General features: G+C 55.9%; 1 protein-coding gene and 1 long non-coding RNA gene across 2 annotated transcripts in view; one reads left to right on the top strand and one right to left on the bottom strand.

The window, feature by feature from the left end:
* ABTB2 (ankyrin repeat and BTB domain containing 2) overlaps positions 1–21,021 on the top strand; it is a 213,959-nt gene extending 192,938 nt beyond the window's left edge. The window contains exons 5-17 of the mRNA XM_015114548.3: positions 426–591; positions 3,513–3,602; positions 4,146–4,247; positions 6,151–6,247; positions 6,687–6,822; positions 8,657–8,886; positions 10,702–10,880; positions 11,619–11,724; positions 11,962–12,064; positions 12,579–12,669; positions 17,307–17,375; positions 17,700–17,813; positions 19,490–21,021. Of these exons, the coding sequence (XP_014970034.2) occupies positions 426–591; positions 3,513–3,602; positions 4,146–4,247; positions 6,151–6,247; positions 6,687–6,822; positions 8,657–8,886; positions 10,702–10,880; positions 11,619–11,724; positions 11,962–12,064; positions 12,579–12,669; positions 17,307–17,375; positions 17,700–17,813; positions 19,490–19,687 (1,681 nt within the window). The 3' untranslated portion in view covers positions 19,688–21,021. The remainder of the gene's footprint in view (positions 1–425; positions 592–3,512; positions 3,603–4,145; positions 4,248–6,150; positions 6,248–6,686; positions 6,823–8,656; positions 8,887–10,701; positions 10,881–11,618; positions 11,725–11,961; positions 12,065–12,578; positions 12,670–17,306; positions 17,376–17,699; positions 17,814–19,489) is intronic.
* On the bottom strand, positions 12,553–21,149 carry LOC114672283 (uncharacterized). The gene is made up of 2 exons (XR_003722580.2): positions 16,232–21,149; positions 12,553–12,916 (listed from the first exon to the last, which is right to left on the bottom strand). It is a non-coding gene; the product is annotated as an uncharacterized LOC114672283 (long non-coding RNA).
* Positions 21,150–21,615: the final 466 nt, after the last annotated feature.

The raw sequence follows: 21,615 nt of genomic DNA on the forward strand, positions 1-21,615 counted from the left end.
GATTCTCCTCCCTCAGCCTCCTGATTAGCTGGGATTACAGGCACATGCTACCATGCCTGGCTAATTTTTGTATTTTGAGTGGAGACGGGGTTTCATCACGTTGACTAGGCTAGTCTTAAACTCCTGACTGACCTCAAGTGATTCACCTGCCTTGGCCTCCCAAAGTGCTGGTATTACAGGTGTGAGCCACTGCACCTGGCCCCCAAGCAATTTTTTAATGTACTTATAGAAAAGCAGAAATGTGTGCCCTTCATGTCACAGAACATGATGGGGACAGTAATTGCTGATCTGATCATAACTCCCTGGCCCTTCTCCCCACCCATCCTCATCCTCACTCTACATGTAAGCCTCACGCATCTGTGTCACATCATTGAAAGTTGCTGTCTGCATACAGTCACATGCACCTTTGGGTCTCTTCTGGGCAGACCTGAACACTGTTTCAGTTCCTTCCGGAGGCTGGATGCCCGAGCAGCTACTGAAAAATTCAACCAGGACCTGGGTTTCCGCATGCTCAACTGTGGGAGGACGGACCTCATCAACCAAGCCATTGAGGCCTTGGGGCCAGATGGGGTTAACACCATGGATGACCAGGTACGTCCTGAGAGCTCCACTAAGACAGGCGCGAGGACCAGAGTTGGGAATTCTCAGCTCCCAGCCTTGGCGGCCCTCTGTCTTAACCCTGAGACTTGCTCAGCTCTGTGCTTCGAAGAGGCGGGCTACCTCCCCGAACCCTGCCTGCCCCCTGCCTGGTCACATGGAGTGTCAGCTTGGAGACTTCTAGTACCCCTTGGAAAAACTTTGTCATGTGGCTTCCACTTCCCTGGCTGGACAGCTGGCCACTGTTTCAGGTGGTGCAAGGCTAGGAATGAGTTCAGGAGAGTGAGCTTCATCTCCAGCTAGGAACCCGGTCGCTAACCCTGTAGTATGGCCTATTGTGGGCCGACTACTTGCTGGGGGCATAGAAACCCCTGTCCTCATGGAGCCACCATTTTAGTGGGGGAGACAGATAATAAGAAACACAGACATGTAAAATGTAGAGGATGTTCATTTAAAGTGCTGAGGACTAAAATGAAGCATGAAAATGGGTAGGAAATGTTGGAGGTGATGTAGTTTTACATAGGCTTTAACTTGAGTTTCGCATCTGTTTTTTTACTTTTGCTGTGAACAGCTAACATTTATATAGCATTTGCTATGTTCGAGGCATTGTTCTAAGTGCTTCACGTAGATTAACTCATTTCATCTTGACAGCAGCCCTGTGATGGTGATGGAGCATATTATTTTCCCCATTGTATAGATGAGGAAATTGACGGACAGAGAGGTTGCTTTACCTAAGGTCATACCACTAGTAAGGAGCAGAGCTGGGTGGAGAATCTGAGCAGCCAGACCCAGTCCCTCAACCACTATGGAATATCCTGTGTGTTTATTTGACACTGTACTGAGAGCACTTACCGTGTGCGGAAGGGCAGTGTGGGGTCTGGAAGGCCACACAGAGCGTGGGGAGTTAGATGACAGTGGCGAGTTAAGGCAGCGTTCTCAGATGAGGTGACGGCACAGTGCAGCGTGTGATGAAACTCTGGGCAGACCGTGAGGCCAGGGTGGACTCTGACAGATGGGACGGGCTGCCAGGGGAAGCTTCCTGCTGGAGGCGGTTGAGCCCAGCCTGGGGGAGGGCAGCATGGGGATGGAGCAGAGAGGAGTCGGGAAGGGATTCCAGGGAAACGGACATAAGGAGCGTGGGGTGGGGCAGTCAGGGTGTGGACCCGGGCCGGGGGTTGGGGAAGGACCACAGGCCCAGCGCTGGGCTTCCGGAGGGCAGTGGCAGGTGACAGGCTGCTGTGGGATCTCGTGGGAGCCTCTCCGTCCACACAGGCTCCAGGGCCTTGTGGGAGCTTTTGTCCCGGTGGAGTCTTCCTTCTTCAACAGCACAGTGTGGAAGCCGTGGACTTTAGCTTCAGACTGACCTAGGATTTAGTGACTGTGAGAGCTATAGCATCTTGAACAAGTTACTCTGCCTCCCCGAGGTGCTTCCGTTTCCTCCCCTCTAAGGTGGGGGATGATAGCACCTGCCACATAGGGTTAGGGGGACGTCTGCATCCAGCACATAGTCAGCACTCAGCAAATGTTCATTCCGGTTTTATTGCCAATACGATGATTATTGTAGTCGTATTACTGTCAATACGATGACGATGCCTGAAATCTGCAGGCCAGCCTGGTTTTATTTGGCCTCTTTATATGTCTGGAGTGTGTGGGGACAGGGACAAGGGAAAAAGCAGTGTCTCCTCGCAGAGCCCATCATTTGGTTTAAACTCCAAATTGTGTACAGATGTGTGGAGAAAAAAAAGTAAGTCAAGTCTGTCCACAGGGAGATGAAACAAAGCCAGATTTTTATTCTGTGGTGTTGGCCTTTGTCTAAGTGCTCAATCCTGTTTGTTCCCTAAACCTTAGTATTTATAGAACAATCTGTGGGTAAACAGCCCTCTCACCCCATGATTAATCTCAGGCCATTGCTTTATCTCTGGCCACTAGGCAAGGATTTATGAGGTAAGGAGATCTTGTCTACACACAAATATTCTAATAAATAACATCACGGGGCACCAGGCAAACACTTGCTGGGATCCAGCCGTGGAATAAACAGTTTGCACTGCCTTTGCTGTTGCCAGTCACAGAGGATTCCCAGCCAGGGAGGCGGCCCCGCCAACTGCCCACCTAACCCAGGGAAACAGTAGGACTCAGCTTGCAGGAACGCTCTGAACTGCTCAGTAGCAGAAGACATTGAAGTCAAATGCCTCCTTTACCATCTCGTGAGACGGCGCAAACTCGGGCTTCACAGCTTATGGAGGCCTGGGTCCTGCCCCGAGTTCAACCTCTTGCTAGTTGTGTGACTTTGGGCAGTTAATTCCCCTTCTCCGCTCCTCAGTTGTAAAATGGGGAGAATGGGAATATTACGATGGTGGAGGGAGATGCTGCATGCTAATCACTAGCATGGTGATCTCCACGCACAGGGCCTGGGTGAGGCTGTATGGCATAGTAGCCGTGAGAGTGTTGTTGTGTTGTTGGTATTTTAATTAGGTAGCTCTTAATCAAGGTGAGCTCATTCTGAACTAAGCACTTTATACATATTAATCCACACTCTACAACAACCCTTTGAGGGAGATAAGATACTGCTCTGGTTCCCCATTTACAGATGAAGAAACTGAGGCACAGAGAGGGCAAATGACTTGTACAAAGTTTACAGCTCCTCATGGTAGAGGAGGCCTTGGCACCGAGCCTGGCTGCACAGCCTGTGCTGGGCCCCGCTCCAGTGTCCTGCAGTGCTCCTGGCAATGCCCCCACTCACCTTCCCCATGCCCTATGCCCAGCAGCCCAAAGGAAGCACAAAGCCTGGGGGAGCACAGGATGCTCGGCTGGGGTGGCAGGGGGCCTGATCTGTGGTTTCTGGGGCAGAGGCCTGTGGGTATGTGGTGTTGTGTTCTGTTTGCAAACAGTTCAGCATGTGCATTTGATTTGCTCAGGGTATGACGCCGCTAATGTATGCCTGCGCTGCTGGGGACGAAGCGATGGTCCAGATGTTGATTGATGCCGGGGCAAACTTGGACATCCAGGTGAGGAAGCCCCACAGAGCTGCACCCAGGTCCTAGGCCAGCAAGGATCACTCCGAAGTCTCCAGCAAACATGCTGGGCGTGATGTTTTGGGCAATTGAGTAGATGTGCAAGACTGGAAAGACAAGATAGATGCACAGAGGCCACCATTAGCACAGGGAAGTCTCCTCAAGATTTGGGCTTTCTGTCTGAGAGGAAGTGGACTGAGGCGGGAGTTGAGTGGAGAGATGGGCTGTGATTCTGTTTTCATCGTATCTTTCTCCTTTTACCAGCCTAATCTCCAGCCATTCCTTCCATCCCCAAATACTTCTAGCTCTGCCTCCCTCTGAAGCATAAAGCACTCCCAATCTGCCCTCTTTTGCCCAGGGCGGACATTGCTAGTTAAACACCTATCCTCTCTTTTTGAGCATTGTCCACTTTGTGCTACAGGCAAACATTACCAATCGAATGCTGAAAGCACTTGTTAACTCCTGTTCACCATCCCTGCAGGGTACTCCCTTCACTCGGGTGCCCAGAAAACACAGATGATTTGTGGTATTTTCCAGGTTCCAAGCAACTCTCCCAGGCATCCTTCCATCCACCCCGACAGCCGGCACTGGACCTCACTGACATTTGCTGTGCTGCATGGACACATCTCTGTGGTCCAGGTGAGCTCCTGCCAGGTGACCACCATGCCCCCCAGCTTACCAGGTGAGCTGGGCCCCAAGCACGGCCCCAGCCTCAGCTGAGTGGGCAGGTGCCCTGAATGAGAGATCCCAAAGGCACTGCTTAAGGCCAGCTCACCCGATCAATAGGGCAGTGGCCCACCCGAGTTGCCTCAAGGAAAGGGATTAGTGCAAGGACATGTGTAATTTTAGGAAACAAGACCCAGGTCCAGGCAGCATTAGGGTCCTGTCATGCCCTTCCGGCATCTCTCTCTCTCTCTCGTGTTGGGCACACCGGGGGCTGTCCCAGCCCCACTCAGCTTTCTCGCCTCCAGACACCTTTCTGACCCTTCCCTTTTCTCCTCCCTTGTGAATTCCACCACAGGGCCAGCTCTATATCATGGGGTCTGTGCAATCCTGTCCCCTCCCTACTTCCTTAGGATTCAGATTGGCACGGCTCATCTGTCGAGCCAAGCCACAGGTTGCCCACCTCGGCCCAGGTAGCTGTGCTGGCGTGGGGAGAGGTGGTGGTTCTAGAAGCAGAAGCTGTGGGCAGAGCAGCTCCCCATGCCAGCGGGAGCTCCAGCCACATGCACTTACTCCCAGGTCCTCAGATCGCTGGCACACGCAGGGTTTCATGGCACCCCTTCCAGGGAGTTGGCGTGACACCCTCGCTCCCCACTAGGTTGCAAGGCCTCTGAGGGCAGGGATTGTGTCTGGCTGATTCATGGCCCTAGCCTATAGCAAGGACTCCGGGAGTGGCCATTACCCAGTGGCCACCACATCCTGCCGCCTTTGCCTTATATGGACCAGAGCAAAATCCCAAGCTCAGTTCAGACTGGGTCCACGGGGCTGTGCCCTGAGCCTGCCTGAACCCGTGCCTAGTTTTGCCCCAGTGAGCAGGCCCCCACCTCCACTGCCTTGGCACTGGTGCAGGGAGTTGGGCCATGACTGATTTCTGACTGCTGTGTCTCCAGTGATGGCTGTCCCCCATGCCACACAGTCCAGAGAGGTCAGCTCGAACTCCACTCCTGGTCTCCAGGCAAAGGGCAGTTGGGCTACCCTAGGCTGCCATGCATGCTTGGAGGAAGGTTTGGTCTTTAGGAGCCCGGGAGGGCTGGAAGATTGCTCCCTCCAGAGCAGCTGGTCAGGGAAGGTGGAACGGGAGCTGAAAGTCACCAGTTGGAGTAACGCAGACCCTACTTCTGCCCCAAGGCAGAGCCAGGACCGGCTCATCTGGAACTGCCTGGTGTCTGTTAACTCTGCCCCATCTGTCCCCTGTCAAAGCCCGCCCTTGCTAGCATGGGGAGAGGCCCTCTGCTGTCCTAGACTGGAACTTCCTGCTCCAGCCCCACCACCTGCCGTCCTGGGGTACCTGCTGTGCCTCTCCAACGAGAAGCCTAAGGGAAGCAGGCCTCTCTTCCCATTCTGTGGATGAGGAAGACTGAGGCTCCGGGAATGGAAGTACCTGCCTGGGGTTACTCATTGGCCAGTGGCCAGCACTGACACCCTGCTCCTTCTGACTCCAGCACGTGCTGCCACCCAGAGCCACAGTTTACCCCATAGATTGGGGGCAGCATTTTCTGTGCTGTTCATCCACATGCATTCTCGGAAAGGTGGCTGCAGTCAGTTCACAGGAAAACATTTGAAAGACAGAAAAAGCTCAGAGGTCCTCACAGCTTAGGGGCTTGGTCCTGGGCCACAATAATGGAGTTGAAGATTCTAGAAACTTAGCCCTGAGGATAACCTGGAGTTCTAAAGTTCCAGTTCCTCAGCTGCTGGGGTGAACCGCATCTTGGTCACATGCCTGGAGAGAAGTAAAGGCCCTGTTCGCAAAGCACCCTGGCCCTTCCCAGGTGCTCCCTGCCATGCTGAGCAGTGCCCTCCTCCTCTGTGCCCCTGGCAGTTGCTGCTGGACGCTGGTGCCAATGTGGAGGGCTCGGCAGTGAACGGCGGTGAGGACAGCTACGCGGAGACGCCCCTGCAGCTGGCCTCTGCGGCAGGTAGGCACCTGCTACCCGGAGGCTCTGTCTACCCTTCCCTGTAGTGCCCTCCAGCCTGGCCAGGCGTGTAGCTGGACGTGCAGGGGTCTCTGTAGCACACACAGACCCTGTGTGGGGGCCTTAAAACCCCTTCTCTGGGCCACTGGGGGGCTTCCCCTGGCCCTACCCATCAGTTTCTGTTGGGCTCAGCATCTGGCAGGACCCAGCAGGGCAGGGAGGCCCTTCCCTCTGGAGACCCAGGGAGGGGGCACAGGGGCAGGGCACAGCCAGCCTTCTTCCTCTCCCTCCACTTCATCTGCCACATGCAGATAAGCGTGGGGTTTACTGATTTATTCCAGCACTCAGAGCTGCGAGAATCCCGCTCTCCCTTCCCTTTCGCCTCAGCTGCCCTGGCGGCCACCATCTCAGTGTCCTCCGTGCTGCCCGCCTTCTCTTTCAGGGAACTACGAGCTGGTCAGTTTGTTGCTGAGCCGAGGCGCTGACCCCCTCCTCAGCATGCTCGAGGCCCACGGCATGGGTTCCTCCCTCCATGAGGACATGAACTGCTTCAGCCACTCAGCTGCCCACGGCCACAGGTACCTGCCCGGGATTCCCACCCTGTGTGACATGAGGGCACTGAAATAAGCTCATGGGAGCAGAAGAGCTAGGCCCAGAGACCTTTCCCAAAACAGGGGGCCTGTGTGCTCATAAACCAGAAACATGGGGGAGTTTAGCACAGGGGCCGGAGACGGGGGAGGACCCACAGCTGGTTCCTGGCAGACCTGGGACTGAAGCCTGGGCCTCCCGACGCCAAGGGCAGACCGTCCCGTTTCCCAGTGAGAGGCCACTCTGCAGCTGCCAGAGCCCACTCAGGACCACGCGGCTTCCCATGCCTGCTGGTGGTCCTCCAGTGCCCAAGCGGCCTTGGGCGTCCAAACAGCACATGGCTGAGCTGTGCAGAGGCTCCTGGTGCAAAATTGCACCCTACCCCAGGTGCAGATGGTAGAGCTTGCTTTGTGGGGACCAGGCCTGCCCAAGGGTGTGGCGGGACAGCAGCAGGCTGAAGTCAGGGGCAGCATGGAGGGGCAAGAGGGAGACCAGACAAGGGGTTATTACAGGGCAGAAACAGGGCCCGGAAAAGCAGGGCTGGCAGGCAGGACACTTACTTCCAGTTCCCCGACACCATTCTTGTCACCAGGCTCATGCTCTGGCTGGGGTCCCCTGCCCTAGAATGCTTTTTTCTCCAGCTGTCTCCAGCCCACCCCCACGTTCACCCACCTCAGCCGCCCTCACCCTCCAGGCACCATCTTCCACATCGCCACCTCTAGGCCACTCCACCCCGCCCAGTGCCTGTATCCCCCATAGAGGCCTCTTCACACTGTGTGGAGACTGCCTGCCTGCTCATCCGCCTGTCACTCTGAGCACAGGACTCTTGGGACAGGCACCGTGGCTAGTTCACCTTCACGTGCCAGTGCCCGGCCCAAACAAGGTGCTCTGTAAACTGCCTGAGCTAGCAAGTCCAGGAGCCCTTGGCAGGGACCTTGGGTCCTTGGAAGGGCACCTCCAGGCCATGAGCTTGGCAGGTATGAGGAGGGTCTGCGGGGTGGCCGTGAAGAAATCAGCCCCCGGGAACCTTGCAGCCCCACCCATACTGCATCCATCCCAGAGCCCCAGGCCACAGGACACGACAGAATGAGCCTGGGTCTTGGAACCAGAAGTCCTGGGTCTGTACCCCCACCCGGAGTGGCCTTGAGCAAGACAGATCCATTGCCTGTGACGGTGATGTGTGTAGGCTCTCATGAGGCGAAAAGCAGCAGCAGGGGGAAGCGTCCTCCGTGGGGTCTAATATTCTGTGTCTTCATTCGTAAATATGAACAAATTCTACGTGACATCCATCTCCAGTTCATCCTTATCAACATGAAGGGACCAAATGAGTACTTACCGGGCTCTTCCTGTGTTTTAGACACTTTCACGTGCATAGTCAGCTGCTATCTAGACAGACCTGCCGTGTTTCAGGCTCTGCATTTAAACCCTTTACATCAGCCTCACATGAGCCCCAGGAAAGTGTGATATAATGACACCCTGCAATACAGATACCAAAGCAGTCAGGGCTCAGAGAGGTAGAGTGACCTGGCTAAGGTCACACAGCCAGGATGGCAGAGCTCGCTCAGCCCCGAAGCCTATGACTTCTCGGCAATACCGGGATGGTAGAAGGGTGGGTTCCCCTGCACCCTGCCCTGCCTCTCGGAGGTGTATGGGGATCGGTGACCCTGGGACCCCTGGCCTACCTAGAGGAGGAAGACCATGAAACTCTGAGCCCTCGGATGCCCTAGAGCAGCCCATCGGGGCAGGGGGGTACTGGAGGACAGCTCAGGTGGGCACTGCCTATGGGACCTCAGCCCTCACCTTCATTCATCCCTGGGCCCGCAGGAACGTCCTGAGGAAGCTCCTGACGCAGCCGCAGCAGGCTAAAGCGGACGTGCTGTCCCTGGAGGAGATCCTGGCCGAGGGTGTGGAGGAGAGCGACGCGTCGAGCCAGGGCAGCGGCAGCGAGGGGCCTGTGCGGCTGAGCCGGACCCGCACCAAGGCCCTGCAGGAGGCCATGTACTACAGCGCCGAGCACGGCTATGTGGACATCACCATGGAGCTGAGGGCGCTGGGTGAGGCCTCGCGGGCGTGCACACGCATGTCCATGCATGCATATGGACACACACGGTCACTCCCAGGTGCTCTTCAGCAGGCCTGAGAGGGCCAGGGCCCGCAGGGACAGACAAGCCCCAGGGCAGCTGAGCACAGACAGGGTGGAGGCTGGGACCCCCCAGCTACACAGCCAGGTCAGGAGGGGCCCTGGGTCTCAGACAGTGCTCAACAGTGCCATGTCTTGGGGTCATGGCCCAGCCCTCTGCCCTTGGGTCCTCCACCCTGCCTGGCTGGAGCTTCGCTGCCCCTTCCCCAGTCACAGCCCAGGGATGTGGAGCGCTGGGAGCCTCTGCAGCCCCGGGACTCCATGCTGTGAGACGGCAATCCTGTCACTTGGTTGACCTTGCACTCCTTGGGTCTGCGAGTCTGTGGACTTTTGGTGTCCTCCAGGGAGGCTAGTCAGACAAACTTAGGTCAGGTCCTGTGTTAGCTGCACACCACGTCCTCTCTCCAAGCCTCAATTGCTGCCTCTGTGAGTTTGGTGCTAATGATCCTTATCTAAGAATGGGGTGACATCATCTAAAGTACAAGGCACAGTGGCCACTGTGAGCACTTGGTGGATGATAGCACTGTCACTGTCATCACAGGGCCACAACCCCCCAGGGCTGGGCCAAGACAGCAGTGAGTCAGCCTCAGTGTTCTTCACTGGGAAACGGAGACGTCACCCCCACCTGCAGTCAGTAACCCAAGGGTAGTACCACCACCACACTGCTGTCCATGTGTCGCTGGGGAATGCCATCAGTTCTTTAATCCACAGTGAGGCTGGGGTAAGAAGCTCTCTCTCTAATCACCAGGGATATGACTAGTTTGTTTTTTTTTTTTTTTTTTTTTTTGAGACAGAGTCTCGCTCTACCGCCCAGGCTGGAGTGCAGTGGCCGGATCTCAGCTCACTGCAAGCTCCGCCTCCCGGGTTCACGCCATTCTCCTGCCTCAGCCTCCCGAGTAGCTGGGACTACAGGCGCCCGCCACCTCGCCCGGCTAGTTTTTTGTATTTTTTAGTAGAGACGGGGTTTCACCGTGTTAGCCAGGATGGTCTCGATCTCCTGACCTCGTGATCCGCCCGTCTCGGCCTCCCAAAGTGCTGGGATTACAGGCTTGAGCCACCGCGCCCGGCCATGACTAGTTTTTTACGTCACGAACTTCCCACAGCAATTTTAAGTTATGGCCCCGCTGACACACGCTGGGGACCTGGTAAAACAGTCATTATGTGCCCGGGATGTGCAGCGACATTCCAGTGATCTGTGTGCTGGGAGAGCGCCTTGTGATAGGACCAGGTTCATTTTGAGCTTCCGTGCAGGCAAGGAGGCCTGTGTGTCCTGGAGTGCCTGGCATATTCTCTGGCCATCCAAGCCCTCCTGGCCACCCCTCCACAACTATGAGACCTCTCTAGCAAGTCATTTTTGAGCGCAATAAGCAACAAGGCTACTATGGGTGCTGGGCCCACGCTTCAAAATCCCCAGGCTGGGCCATCAACTTTCAGAGCTTGAGTTCCCTGCATTTGGGCCGAAGCCACTCCTCCACCTCATCTCATGAGAACCTGAAACTCCACTCTGACCTGCCAGCAAGCCCTATTAGAATGAATTAAAGCTTTCCTTCCATGGCCATCCTGAGAGGGCCACTCAGCGCACAGGAAGGGGGCAGGCGGGAGGGGGTGGGCGGGGTGCTCTGCAGACAGCAGGGGCATCCTGGGAGAGTCTGCCCAGAAAAGGCTGTGGTCTGTGCCGGGAGCGCTTAGCTGTGGTGCGTGACTGCCTGCCCTTCCCTGCCTGGGCCAGGAGTCCCCTGGAAGCTGCACATCTGGATCGAGTCTCTGAGGACCTCCTTCTCGCAGTCGCGGTACTCGGTGGTGCAGAGCCTCCTGCGGGACTTCAGCTCCATCAAAGAGGAGGAGTACAACGAGGAGCTGGTGACCGAGGGCTTGCAGCTCATGTTTGACATCCTCAAGACCAGCAAAGTGAGTGTGGCCAGTGGCTGGTTCCCAAGCCCACGGCCCAGACTCAGACCATGGGACACACAGACGGACACACAGGCAGACATGGACAGACTCAGGGACCTCCCCACCCAACACACACACGCCCACACACCTGCCCCCAGCACCCAGGGACCCCCCCCCACCCAACACACACCCACACGCCTGTCCCCAGCACCCAGGGACCTCCCCCCGACCCAACACACACACGCCCACACGCCTGTCCCCAGCACCCAGGGACCACCCCACCCAACACACACACACACGCCCACACGCCTGTCCCCAGCACCCAGGGACCCCCCCACCCAACACACACACACACGCCCACACGCCTGTCCCCAGCACCCAGGGACCCCCCCCACCCAACACACACACACACACACACACACACATATGCTCACCCCCAGCACCCAGGGACTCCCCCACCCCAACACACACACACACACCCTCTCACACACAGAGCACCCAGAGTTAGACCTGCACTGCCTGGCTGTAGAGGGCAGAGGCCATGGATGTGTCTGGGTTGGAACCTGGCCAAAAAAGCCATTTGGGGAATCACTGATGAAGGAACAGGCATCTCTTGCCAAGCCACATCTAGCAGGAACAAAAGACAGCGGCTGCACTAATCCTGGCCTGGACTTTTGAAATTAGCCTAATATATCTACATCTGTGAACAGCCAGCCACAGCAGGCAGCTCACAGGCCCTCTCTCCCCTCCCCACAGAACGACTCCGTCATCCAGCAACTGGCTGCCATCTTCACCCACTGCTATGGCAGCAGCCCCATCCCCAGCATCCCAGAGGTCCGGAAGACCCTGCCAGCCAGGCTAGGTGAACGCCCGCCCCCCGCGCCCCGCATTGCCACACGCCCTCCCCCTCTTCCCTTTCCTGCCCCCTCCCCACTTTGTTGTCTTTCCATTTCCAAGTGTCAAGGTTCCAGCCTCAGTTTCTCTGTTCCTCACCCCTATGTCCCACCCCCAACCCCAGACACGCACCTCACAGCACACACAAGCAACCCCCAGCAGGGGACTCCTCGGCCATATCCCTCTGTCTCCCCGCTTTCCACAGATCCACACTTTTTGAACAATAAGGAGATGTCGGATGTGACCTTCCTAGTGGAAGGAAAGCTGTTTTATGCACATAAAGTCCTGCTGGTGACAGCTTCTAACAGGTAGGCAGCCTCAGATAACAAACTCCCAGCCCATGGCACAGAAGCACCTTGTTTCAGATTCGAGGTGACAGAGAGTGACTCGCTGGGGCTGTACCCTACAGCCTGTGCCCCTCAGACTGCGGTCACGTGGCAGCAGAGCCCCACTCGCCCCACAGCGGGGCAAGGCAGGGTGGACCCGGGGCAGCAGGGAAGGGGGTCTCTGAGGTGGTGTTCTTTCTGGCCGAGTTATTGCTTTGATTATTAGCAAACATATTCTGGAATGAAGAGTCAGCATTCTGGCCACAGGAGTCAGGTCGCTTGTATGGTGGGTGGTGAGAACAGAATCGGGCTCAGCCCAGATGTCTTCCTAAGATTGTGTAAAATGGCACTTGCTGAAAATTATTTTAGGAGCACAGCAGTAATTTTTAAAATGCTCCGTCTCATGGTAGCCAGTCAGGTGACAAATGGTGCCATCGCCACACAGTGGTGGAGTAAAAGGTTCAAAATCCGCCTTGCTTTGTCTCCTTTACTCCAGGTTCAAGACACTAATGACCAATAAATCAGAACAGGATGGCGACAGCAGCAAGACCATTGAGATCAGCGACATGAAGTACCATATTTTTCAGGTGTGTGGGTCTTGGTGCCGCCCTCTTCTCGGAGGGATGACCCTCCCCCAGGAGCTCACCTTTGTGGGCAGCTGTGCGTAGGCTGACATTGTCCACTCTATTCCCAGTGCCTTCTGTATTTTGTTGAATCAGTAGAGCATCCAGGTCTTTCCCTGTGCAGAGGCAGCCATCCCATTGTGGGGCTGCAGCTTCAGAGCCTGTTGCATGGGTACTGAGCTCTCACCGCTAGACAGGTGGTCTGGGCAGCCTGCAGACAGACGTGCAAGGACAGATACAGGCCACACAGCCGTGGAGTGAGTCCTTGTTATCAGGGTGGGCCCCCAACCAATGGGCATTACTGAGACCTTGTTGGAAATGCAGAGCCCCAGGCCCCGCCCCAGCCCTCCTGCATCTTCACAAGATCCCCAGGTGGCCATGTGCTCAGTACAGTTTGAGCAGTGCTGCTGGAGGCTATGGAGGCTGTCACTTCTCCCAAGCATGGAACCCCAGTCACAGTGGTCAAGCATGTGGCTGTGAGGCGCACATCCTGACTGTAGAAGATCAAAGTCAGGTCTTTCGGGCTCTAAGCTTTGTAAAACATACAAGGCTACGTACTAGAAACTCCAGTCAGGGCAGACAAGGTCCAGAGGAAGAGACCTGGCTGGGATCTCAGCTGAACCCCACTGAGAGGAGCTTTCTAGAAAGTAGCAACTGCAGGTCTCCAGGCCGTGTGGTGGGCTCAGGGCTGGAAGAGCTCACCCTTATGGGCTGGGACTGAGGCCAGGAGGCAGCTGGCGGGTGGGTCTAGGGCCTTGCCCTGCACAGGAGTGGTTTGTGATATAATAGGAGAGATTGCAAACCCCAAAGAGTCTCACAGAAGCACATGGGGCCACCTCTAAAATGGCTTTTTTTTTTTTTTTTTGACAGTCTCACTCTGTCGCCTAGGCTGGAGTGCAATGGCACAATCTCAGCTCAATGCAACCTCTGCTGCCCGGGTTCAAGTGATTCTCTTGCCTCAGCCTCATGAGTAGCTGGGATTTACAGGCACCTGCCACCGCGCCTGGCTAATTTTTGTATTTTTAGTAGAGACAGGGTTTCACCATCTTGGTCAGGCTGGTCTCGAACTCCTGACCTTGTGATCCACCCGCATCGGCCTCCCAAAGTGCTGGGATTACAGGCGTGAGCCACCACACCTGGCCTAAAATGGCTTTTTCTTTCTCATGCCCTCTCTAGTCACTTATCCCCATGCTTATGTAGCATTTAGACATTTTGGGGTGAATACCACAGCAAACAGGACAGAGACGCTGCCCTCAAGGTTTTAAGCAGTAGGATGAGCTCACCATCACTAACACTTAGGCAGGCAGGGTTCTAAGTGCTTTGCTTGGTTTCTATTGAAGCCTCCACAGCACAGATCCAGGGAGGTGTAGGTATGTTATCGCCTCTTGATAGAGGAGGAGTCAGAGGCATGGAGAAGTTGAGTAACTTGCTCAAGATCACATAGCTGGGAAGTGATGGAGCCAGAATTCAAACCCAGGATGTGCCAAATGGCCAAGTTTGCATTTGCAGCAGTAAGAAGGGATGGAAGGGGGCATGGCCGCCTCCAGAGGACCCGTTAGGGGCTGCTGAGGAATCCAACTGAGTGACAGTGGTGACCTGGCTTGGCAGTGGCTGGGGGGATGGAGGGAAATGGACCAGGGAAGAGCGGATGGGACTTGGAACTTGGTAACTGACGGATGTGGGAGGAGGGGAGGCCCAGGATTCTGGCATAGGCCACAGAGTGGTGGCATCTCCCCTTCCCTCTTTTCCCACCCCTTAATCCAACTCACTGGAGAATGGGCAGCTTTAGGAACATGTCCAGGTGAGTGGAGCGGGAGGTGGAGTCATGCTCAGATCAGGCAGGAGGCAGGTCCTAGAGGGACTGCAGGAATCGCTGGAGACTGGGGGGCACACATGTGGCCACGGGTGACCACGGCCTATAAGGGGATGTGTGCAGGCTTGGTCGCCTGTGCTCACCCACCAGGCCAAGGGAGGGCATCTGTCGCAGAACAGGCTCAGCAGCCCCTTGGCACCTCCCGGGGTTGCTGGGAGGGCAAATAGGGGACAGGCTTCAGCTCCACAGCACACATGTGCCTTCCCCTGGGCCTCTTGCCAAGTTCTGGCCGACTGTTCTAACCAGGCCCAGGGCACTGGCCCCGTGGGTCCCCTGGATACAGAACTTCGCCATATCCGGGGCATCATTTCAGATGGGGCTTCCAGACCTCAGCTCTGGCTTTCCGGGGCTTCCCTGGAGGGGTCAGGCTGGAGCCATTAATCTGGGGTCAGGGTTCCCTAACAAAGCCTGAAAGTTTTCCAGCAGCCCCCAAATATCTCACTGGCTCTCATGTTGGCGGGGTGGGGTGGGGGTGTGTGGATCATTATTTTGTTTTCTGGAGGAGGAAACAGAGGCCCAAGGACTTCTAGGCAGTACTGTCAGATAGAGTGTGAGGCATACATTGTAATTTAAAATTTACTACTAGTCACATAAAAAAGAGCAGGTGAAATTGACTTTAGTATTTTTGAACTTACAGTATAGCCAAAATATTATTTCAACATGTAATCAATGTAAAAGTTACTGACAGCTGGGCACAGTAGCTCACGCCTGTAATCCCAGCACTCTGGGAGGCCGAGGTGGGCGGACCACCTGAGGTCAGGAGTTTGAGACCAGCCTGACCAACGTGGAGAAACCCTGTCTCTACTAAAAATACAAAATTAATCCCAGCTACTCAGGAGGCTGAGGCAGGAAGATCACTCGAACCCTGGAGGTGGAGGTTGCGGTGAGCCAAGATTGTGCCACTGCACTCCATCCTGGGCAACAAGAGCGAAACTCCGTCTCAAAACAAAACAAAACAAAACAAAAAAGTTACTGAGCATATAGCCCAGAGGGCCCGAACCCTGCCCTTCCAACATGGTTTCTGCAGTCTCAGCTTCCAGGTGGCCCACTTAGGACAGAAGGAAACCCTGCTGCCCTTCTACAGCTGGTCCTGTCTGGGGCCCTTCCTCAAGCAGCCTGTCTAGCCCCGCAGGCTGCCTGGCTCCAGGAGGCACATGACCTGTATCCTGCTAGGGACTGCCAGGCTGTGCAAAATTCACCCACGTCTGCCTGCTGGCTGCCCAGCTCCCACAGCAAGGCTCCAGGTGAGCCATTCTGATCTGACTTCTGTGGCCTCATATGCATTCAAGTGGCCTCAGGGAGATCCATGTGCCATGGATCCCAAGACTGGGCCTTGCCAAAACCGAATCCTAAAATGCAGCAGGAGGTGGCCTTCCAGGCCAGGAAGGGAGCTGCAGCCAAAGGTGGCTGGTAGGCCTGGCCCCAGGGGCTGCCCCGAGGCCATCCCTTAGCAAAGAATCCCAGAAGGAAGATCTGACCTGCCTGCCTGGTCCCCCAACTCCAACCCTGTATGAGGGGCATTCCAGGCACTGCTCCTGCTGGTGCCACACCTTGCTGAGCACTCATTCAGTGCCCTGCATGGGGAGGGCAGAGGGACGCGGGCATGGCTTGCCCAAGGCACACACTGTCTGGAGGGAGCAGACGGATACTTACTTACTATGCAATCATGAGCTCGCCATCCAGGCTCCAGCAGGGGCTGCAGAAGGCCGTGGGAGCTTCCCAGACCTCTAGAGGTGGGGAGAGGCTGACATCTCCAGGGTGGGCCTTGGCCAACGTCTCCTGATGCCTGAACGAGGCTGGCAGGCCCATCTCCCGACTTCTCTCCCTGCAGTTGGGCCTTCTCCTAGACCCTCTGGTGCCTCTGCAGCCTCACGGCCGGTCTTGACAGAGCCCGACTATGCCGGCTGGAGCCGTGTTTACTTACACACTTGCCAGCTCCTTGCTGGGGCCGTTTCTTCAGCCAGCCAGAAAGAATTGTTTTTCTTTTTCCAACTGGGAACCTCACTAGGCTCCAGCGTGATGGCTGCGTTTGTAACTGAAACCTCAGCAGAACTAAATAGTTCCTAGTCCTGGACCACCTCATCTGGGAGCCCAAGGCGGGGCTCAACCTGTCGAGGGGAGCTCCGGGCCTATGGGCCTGGGCTCTGCGCTTTCTTTTTGAGGGAGCACACCTGAGACAGAGTCCGGATGGACTCTCACCTCTACATTGGAGTCCTTGTACAGACAGGGGAAGGCAGGAGACAGCATCCTCCAACATCCCTTCAGAGACCCCCCCACTGCTACTCCCTGTGTAGAATCTAGATCACACCAGCAATGAGTCACGTGGGGCCAGGCATGCCGCGAGTCCTGCTGCAGGCATCGGGGAGCTGAGGGACTTGAGCCAAGTCATCTTCCTTCCCTGGGCCTCAGTTTCCCCAACTGCGGATAGGAACTTCCCTCCTGGGCTCACGGTGTTCTTATGAGGATTGTAGGGAAACATTCCGCGGAGGGAGCTTGTCATCCAGGCAGGGACTCAGGAGAGAGTGTCTTGGAGGTGGCTTCTAGAGGTGGCGTTCCCGGGAAAACACAAGTCGCAGCCTGAGCAGGAGAGGGAGGGAGAGACAGAGCTGGGGCTCTGCAGAGGGACAGGCCCCTGGAGGTGGCAGCTGGAGCAGTACCCTGTGGGGCCGGCAAGGACTTTCATGCCTCAGGTCCACGTGGCATTCACCCGGGCCTCTTCCCACCACAGATGATGATGCAGTATCTGTACTACGGAGGAACAGAATCCATGGAGATCCCCACCGCTGACATCCTGGAGGTGAGACTCGGGAGAGGAGGAGGGGGCCTGTGCCAGGGTCCCCGGCTGCTCGGTCTCCCATTTACCCCCTTCACAGAGGTAAGGTGCCTCTTCCTCTCCATCTCACTGGAAGAGTGATTCCCAGAAACAGGAACTGTGCACACCGCTGAGCCCAGCCTCAGTGCGTGCCCCAGCGGGGATGGTTAGGTCCAGGCGGATCGGAAGGTAGTAGGGCCTGAGGGCGGAGGCAGCAGGGCACATGGCACTCAGGAGCTTTCTGTTCCATGCTGTCTGGGCTACTGGTCTGGCCATGGGTCCCCAAGACCTGCTCTGCCTCCCTACCAGCTGCTGTCAGCTGCCAGCCTGTTCCAGCTGGATGCCCTGCAGAGGCACTGCGAGATCCTATGCTCCCAGACCCTCAGCGTGGAGAGCGCCGTGAACACCTACAAATATGCCAAGGTGAGGGCCAAGGATGCCTGCTGGCCACCTCCCACCACATGCTCTGCTCCACGGGGGCCTCGGCCGTGTGGCCACACTGGGGATGAGCTAGGAGATGCGAGTGGCCAGGCTGCTTGAGGGCAGAGTAGAGGCTGAGGGAGGGTAGGCAACTCTCTGTAGCCTGGGGGCACTGCTGCCCACCGGCCACATGGTAGCTTGGGAGGGGAGCTTCTGAGCCAGGTGCATCCTGGTTCACATTCCAGCTCTGCCACCTGGGTAAGTTGCTGAGCCTCTGAGTAAAATCAAAGCCATAGGTATTTACTTTTCTCCCCTACCTGTGCCTCCCCAGCTGCCCCATCTCAACAAGCGACATGGTCACTGCTCAGTTGCTCAGACTCAAAACTTAGGAACCATATTTGATTTGTAAAATCCCACCCCAAATGCAAGCCATGTACCTCTGAAACACACCAGCAGTTTCTCCACTTCCCTTCATCTCTACTGCCCTCACCTTGCCCTAAGCCACCACCATCATTCTCTTGGACAATGGCATTGGCCCAGCCTCCCTACTTTCTGGCCTTAGCCTTGCAATCCACAAGGTTCTTTTAAAAGTTCAAAAACCATGGCCAGGCACAGTGGCTCACACCTGTAATCCCAGTACTTCGGGAGGATGAGCCAGGAGGACCAGGAGTTTAGACCAGCCTGTGAAACATGGCAAGACCCTGCCTCTACAAACTAGCTGAGTGTCCTGGCGTGTACCTGTGGTCCCAGTTGCTCAGGAGGCTGAGGCAGGAGGACCACTTGAGCCCAGGAGGTTGAGACTGTAGTGAGCTGTGATCATGCCACTGCACTCCAGCCTGGGCGACAGAGTGAGACTTTGTCTCAACACACTCCCCCCGCCCCCCAAGAAAGTACAAAGACTGTGTTACTCCCATACTTAATCCCACCAAAGGTTTTCCACCTGCTGCAGGCTAAATAATAGCCAGCCCTTATCATGCCTTCCAAGGCCCCCAAGGTCCTGCCCACATCTCCCTTCACTCCCCCATGCTTCCTTCTCAGCGTGCCCAGACCCCAGGGCTTTTGTGACGCTTCCCTTTTCCTGTAAAGCTCTTTCCCGCCCTTCATCTTCATCAGCTGGTGTCCCCAGGCCTCCCCTGGCCTCTCACACACCATCCGGTCACGTTGACTTTACCTCCTTCACAGTCTCTAGCACCGTCTGCAGTTACCTTGTCTTTGGTTCCTCAGATTCTGTCTCCCCCAAAATAGGACATCTGCAGCACTGCAGAGACCTTGACCTCTGAACTGAAAACCCAGAGCGGCCCCTTGATATTTGTTGAGTGACATCCTTATCCAGCATTTACCATGTGCACACTCACATGCCAGGCCTGGTGCTGAGCCCTGGACACCCAGTGGTGGACAGTCCCTGTTCTTGCCCTTAGGAAGGGAACTTCCAATCCAACAGGGATGACTGCCACTTAACAGGGCAGCATGACAGTATGACACAGGCAGGAAAATGACGGGGGCTGGAACAGTTCAGATATAGCAGAGGTGGCCTCAGGATGCAGGGACAGGGAACGCCTCCCCTGGCCAGGGTGGGGCTTAAGCAGGGCCGTGGCCATGGGTAGGCAGTATTTGGGGGTGAGGGTGAGTGGGGCTGTACTAAGGACATGAGCTTCGCCCCTCCTCTCTCTGCCCTACAGATCCACAATGCCCCAGAACTGGCCCTGTTCTGTGAGGGCTTCTTTCTCAAGCACATGAAGGCCCTGCTGGAGCAGGATGCCTTCCGGCAGCTCATCTACGGCCGCAGCAGCAAAGTGCAGGGCCTGGATCCGCTGCAGGACCTGCAGAACACCCTGGCGGAGCGCGTGCACTCTGTCTACATCACCTCCCGGGTGTGAGGCGGGGGGCGGAGGCTGCCAGCACCAGGGCCTGTGGAGATGCCAGGGCCCACCAGGTCAGGCTATGGTTGTAGGCCCTCTTGGAGCCAGGGTCACGGGGCTGTTTCCTCCTCCTTCCCCAGATGCCCCACCTGTCACCAGACAGCGCACCCTCATCTCCTCTGCTCTAGAGCTGTTTGATAGGCAAAGGAGAGATGTAGCCAACTGGTGGCCCTCCTCCCTATCCCAGTCTGCCCCTCAAGGGCAGCCATGCACTCCCCCTGCGTGTCGCTCTCCCCTCCTGCAGGTCAGCAGCTGGTCCTGATCCACCTCTGCCCAGGCCCTCCTAGGGCCTCAGTAAATTCAGACCATCCCAACTGGGGCTCTTGGGGGTGCGGGAATCCTTATGAATGTATAGAATGCATACTGCCTAGGCCCCCGATCGTCTATAGTAATTCAAAAGCTGGTATTTTTCTTCCTAAATGTCACATAGCAAAGGCTGCCCAAATCCCTGAACTTTTTCCTCAAAGGTTTGACAGGCTTGATGTGGGCATCCAGTGGCCTGACCCCCCCGTCACCATGACTGCTGCCACCCAGAGTCCCCCCATTGTCTTTGGTGCCTGGGCTTCCAGAGTACCTCCCATCAGGACTATTGGCTTGCTCAGTTAGCAGCAGAGGGCATTTCCTCAGCTGATGGTTTCTGCGCTAAGTCTGGCATGGAGGGGTAGGGGATGGGGTACTGTGTAGGAATGGCCTCAGCTCTTGTTTTGCTGTGGTTTTAGGGGCCAAAGTAAATGCGTGGATTCTGGAACCTCAGGCCTAAACTAGGTTGCCTTTGTGGGGCCAGGAAGCAGAGCCCCCTGGTCAAGTCTCTTCGCTCCTTTAATGGAGGATTGAGAGCTGGGCAAACACTTCCCACTGGGAACTGTGGCTCTTGGAGATAAAGGACGGGTCATTGATGGAAAATAAGGGCCAAGAGAAGAGGCCTTTCTGTTGTGTCCCCTCCCGGCCTTGCCCTCGAATTCTGCAGGCTCCAGGCTCCCCTGACACCTGTCGTATTTATGGACCAGACACTGGGGCAGCATCAGGCACGGCCTGTCTGGAGGCACCTTAGAAACTATTTATTCACCAAAAGCCCTGGGCAATTCAGGAGGTGTCACTCAGGTCACCCTGAACAGCCCCCAAGGGCTTGCAATCCTGGAAAATATTTTGACTAGCTGCTTGGCTGGATGTACAAAGAAATAGGCATTATTTTATTGCTGTAATATTGTATGATACTTTAACTGTACAATAATGTTGTCACCTACTGTAAATGTACTATGGTTTTATTAACAATAAATACTCATTAACAATGACCTTGGCCTCACTGCTCTGGAAGAGGGTTACTCAGAGTTCAGAACTGGGGAGGAGCCCTTAGGACCAGGGAGAGATCCCAGAGCTGACTCTCTTACTCAGGTCTCCTGCCTCTCAGAGCCAAGACCCTACCAAAGCCATTGCTGTGGCCACCCAGCACTCGCCTCTCTCCATGCCTCACCGGCCCTCGCTCATATTTAAGCACGTATGTGCCACTGAGCTGGACAGGCACCAAATGACTGAGGAATATGACACCACCAGGCTTTCCTTATCTCCACTCCCACCCCCTCCACAGCCCTTTATGTGGGAGCTATTTTGGGGGATGTCTTCAGAGGTGTTTGCAAACCCTGGCACATCCCCAAATGGCAGAGCCCAGCAAAGTGGCGGTAGGGCCTCCTTCACCCAGGCCCGACCTGGCCTGATTTGAGGGACCTGTCCCTGGGTGAGTGCTAAGCTGGCTGTGCCACCACAAGGCCACTAGCAGAGGTAATGGAGGGAGATGGTGAGGCGCCGACTCAGACCCAACAGTGTTCTGGGGCCATGGCTGTAGTTTTAGGTGCAAAGTTCAGGCACAAATACAAGTTTTTAAAACATTC

The sequence above is a fragment of the Macaca mulatta genome, chromosome 14, assembly GCF_049350105.2.
Source record: "Macaca mulatta isolate MMU2019108-1 chromosome 14, T2T-MMU8v2.0, whole genome shotgun sequence".
In the NCBI taxonomy this organism is placed as follows: domain Eukaryota; kingdom Metazoa; phylum Chordata; class Mammalia; order Primates; family Cercopithecidae; genus Macaca; species Macaca mulatta.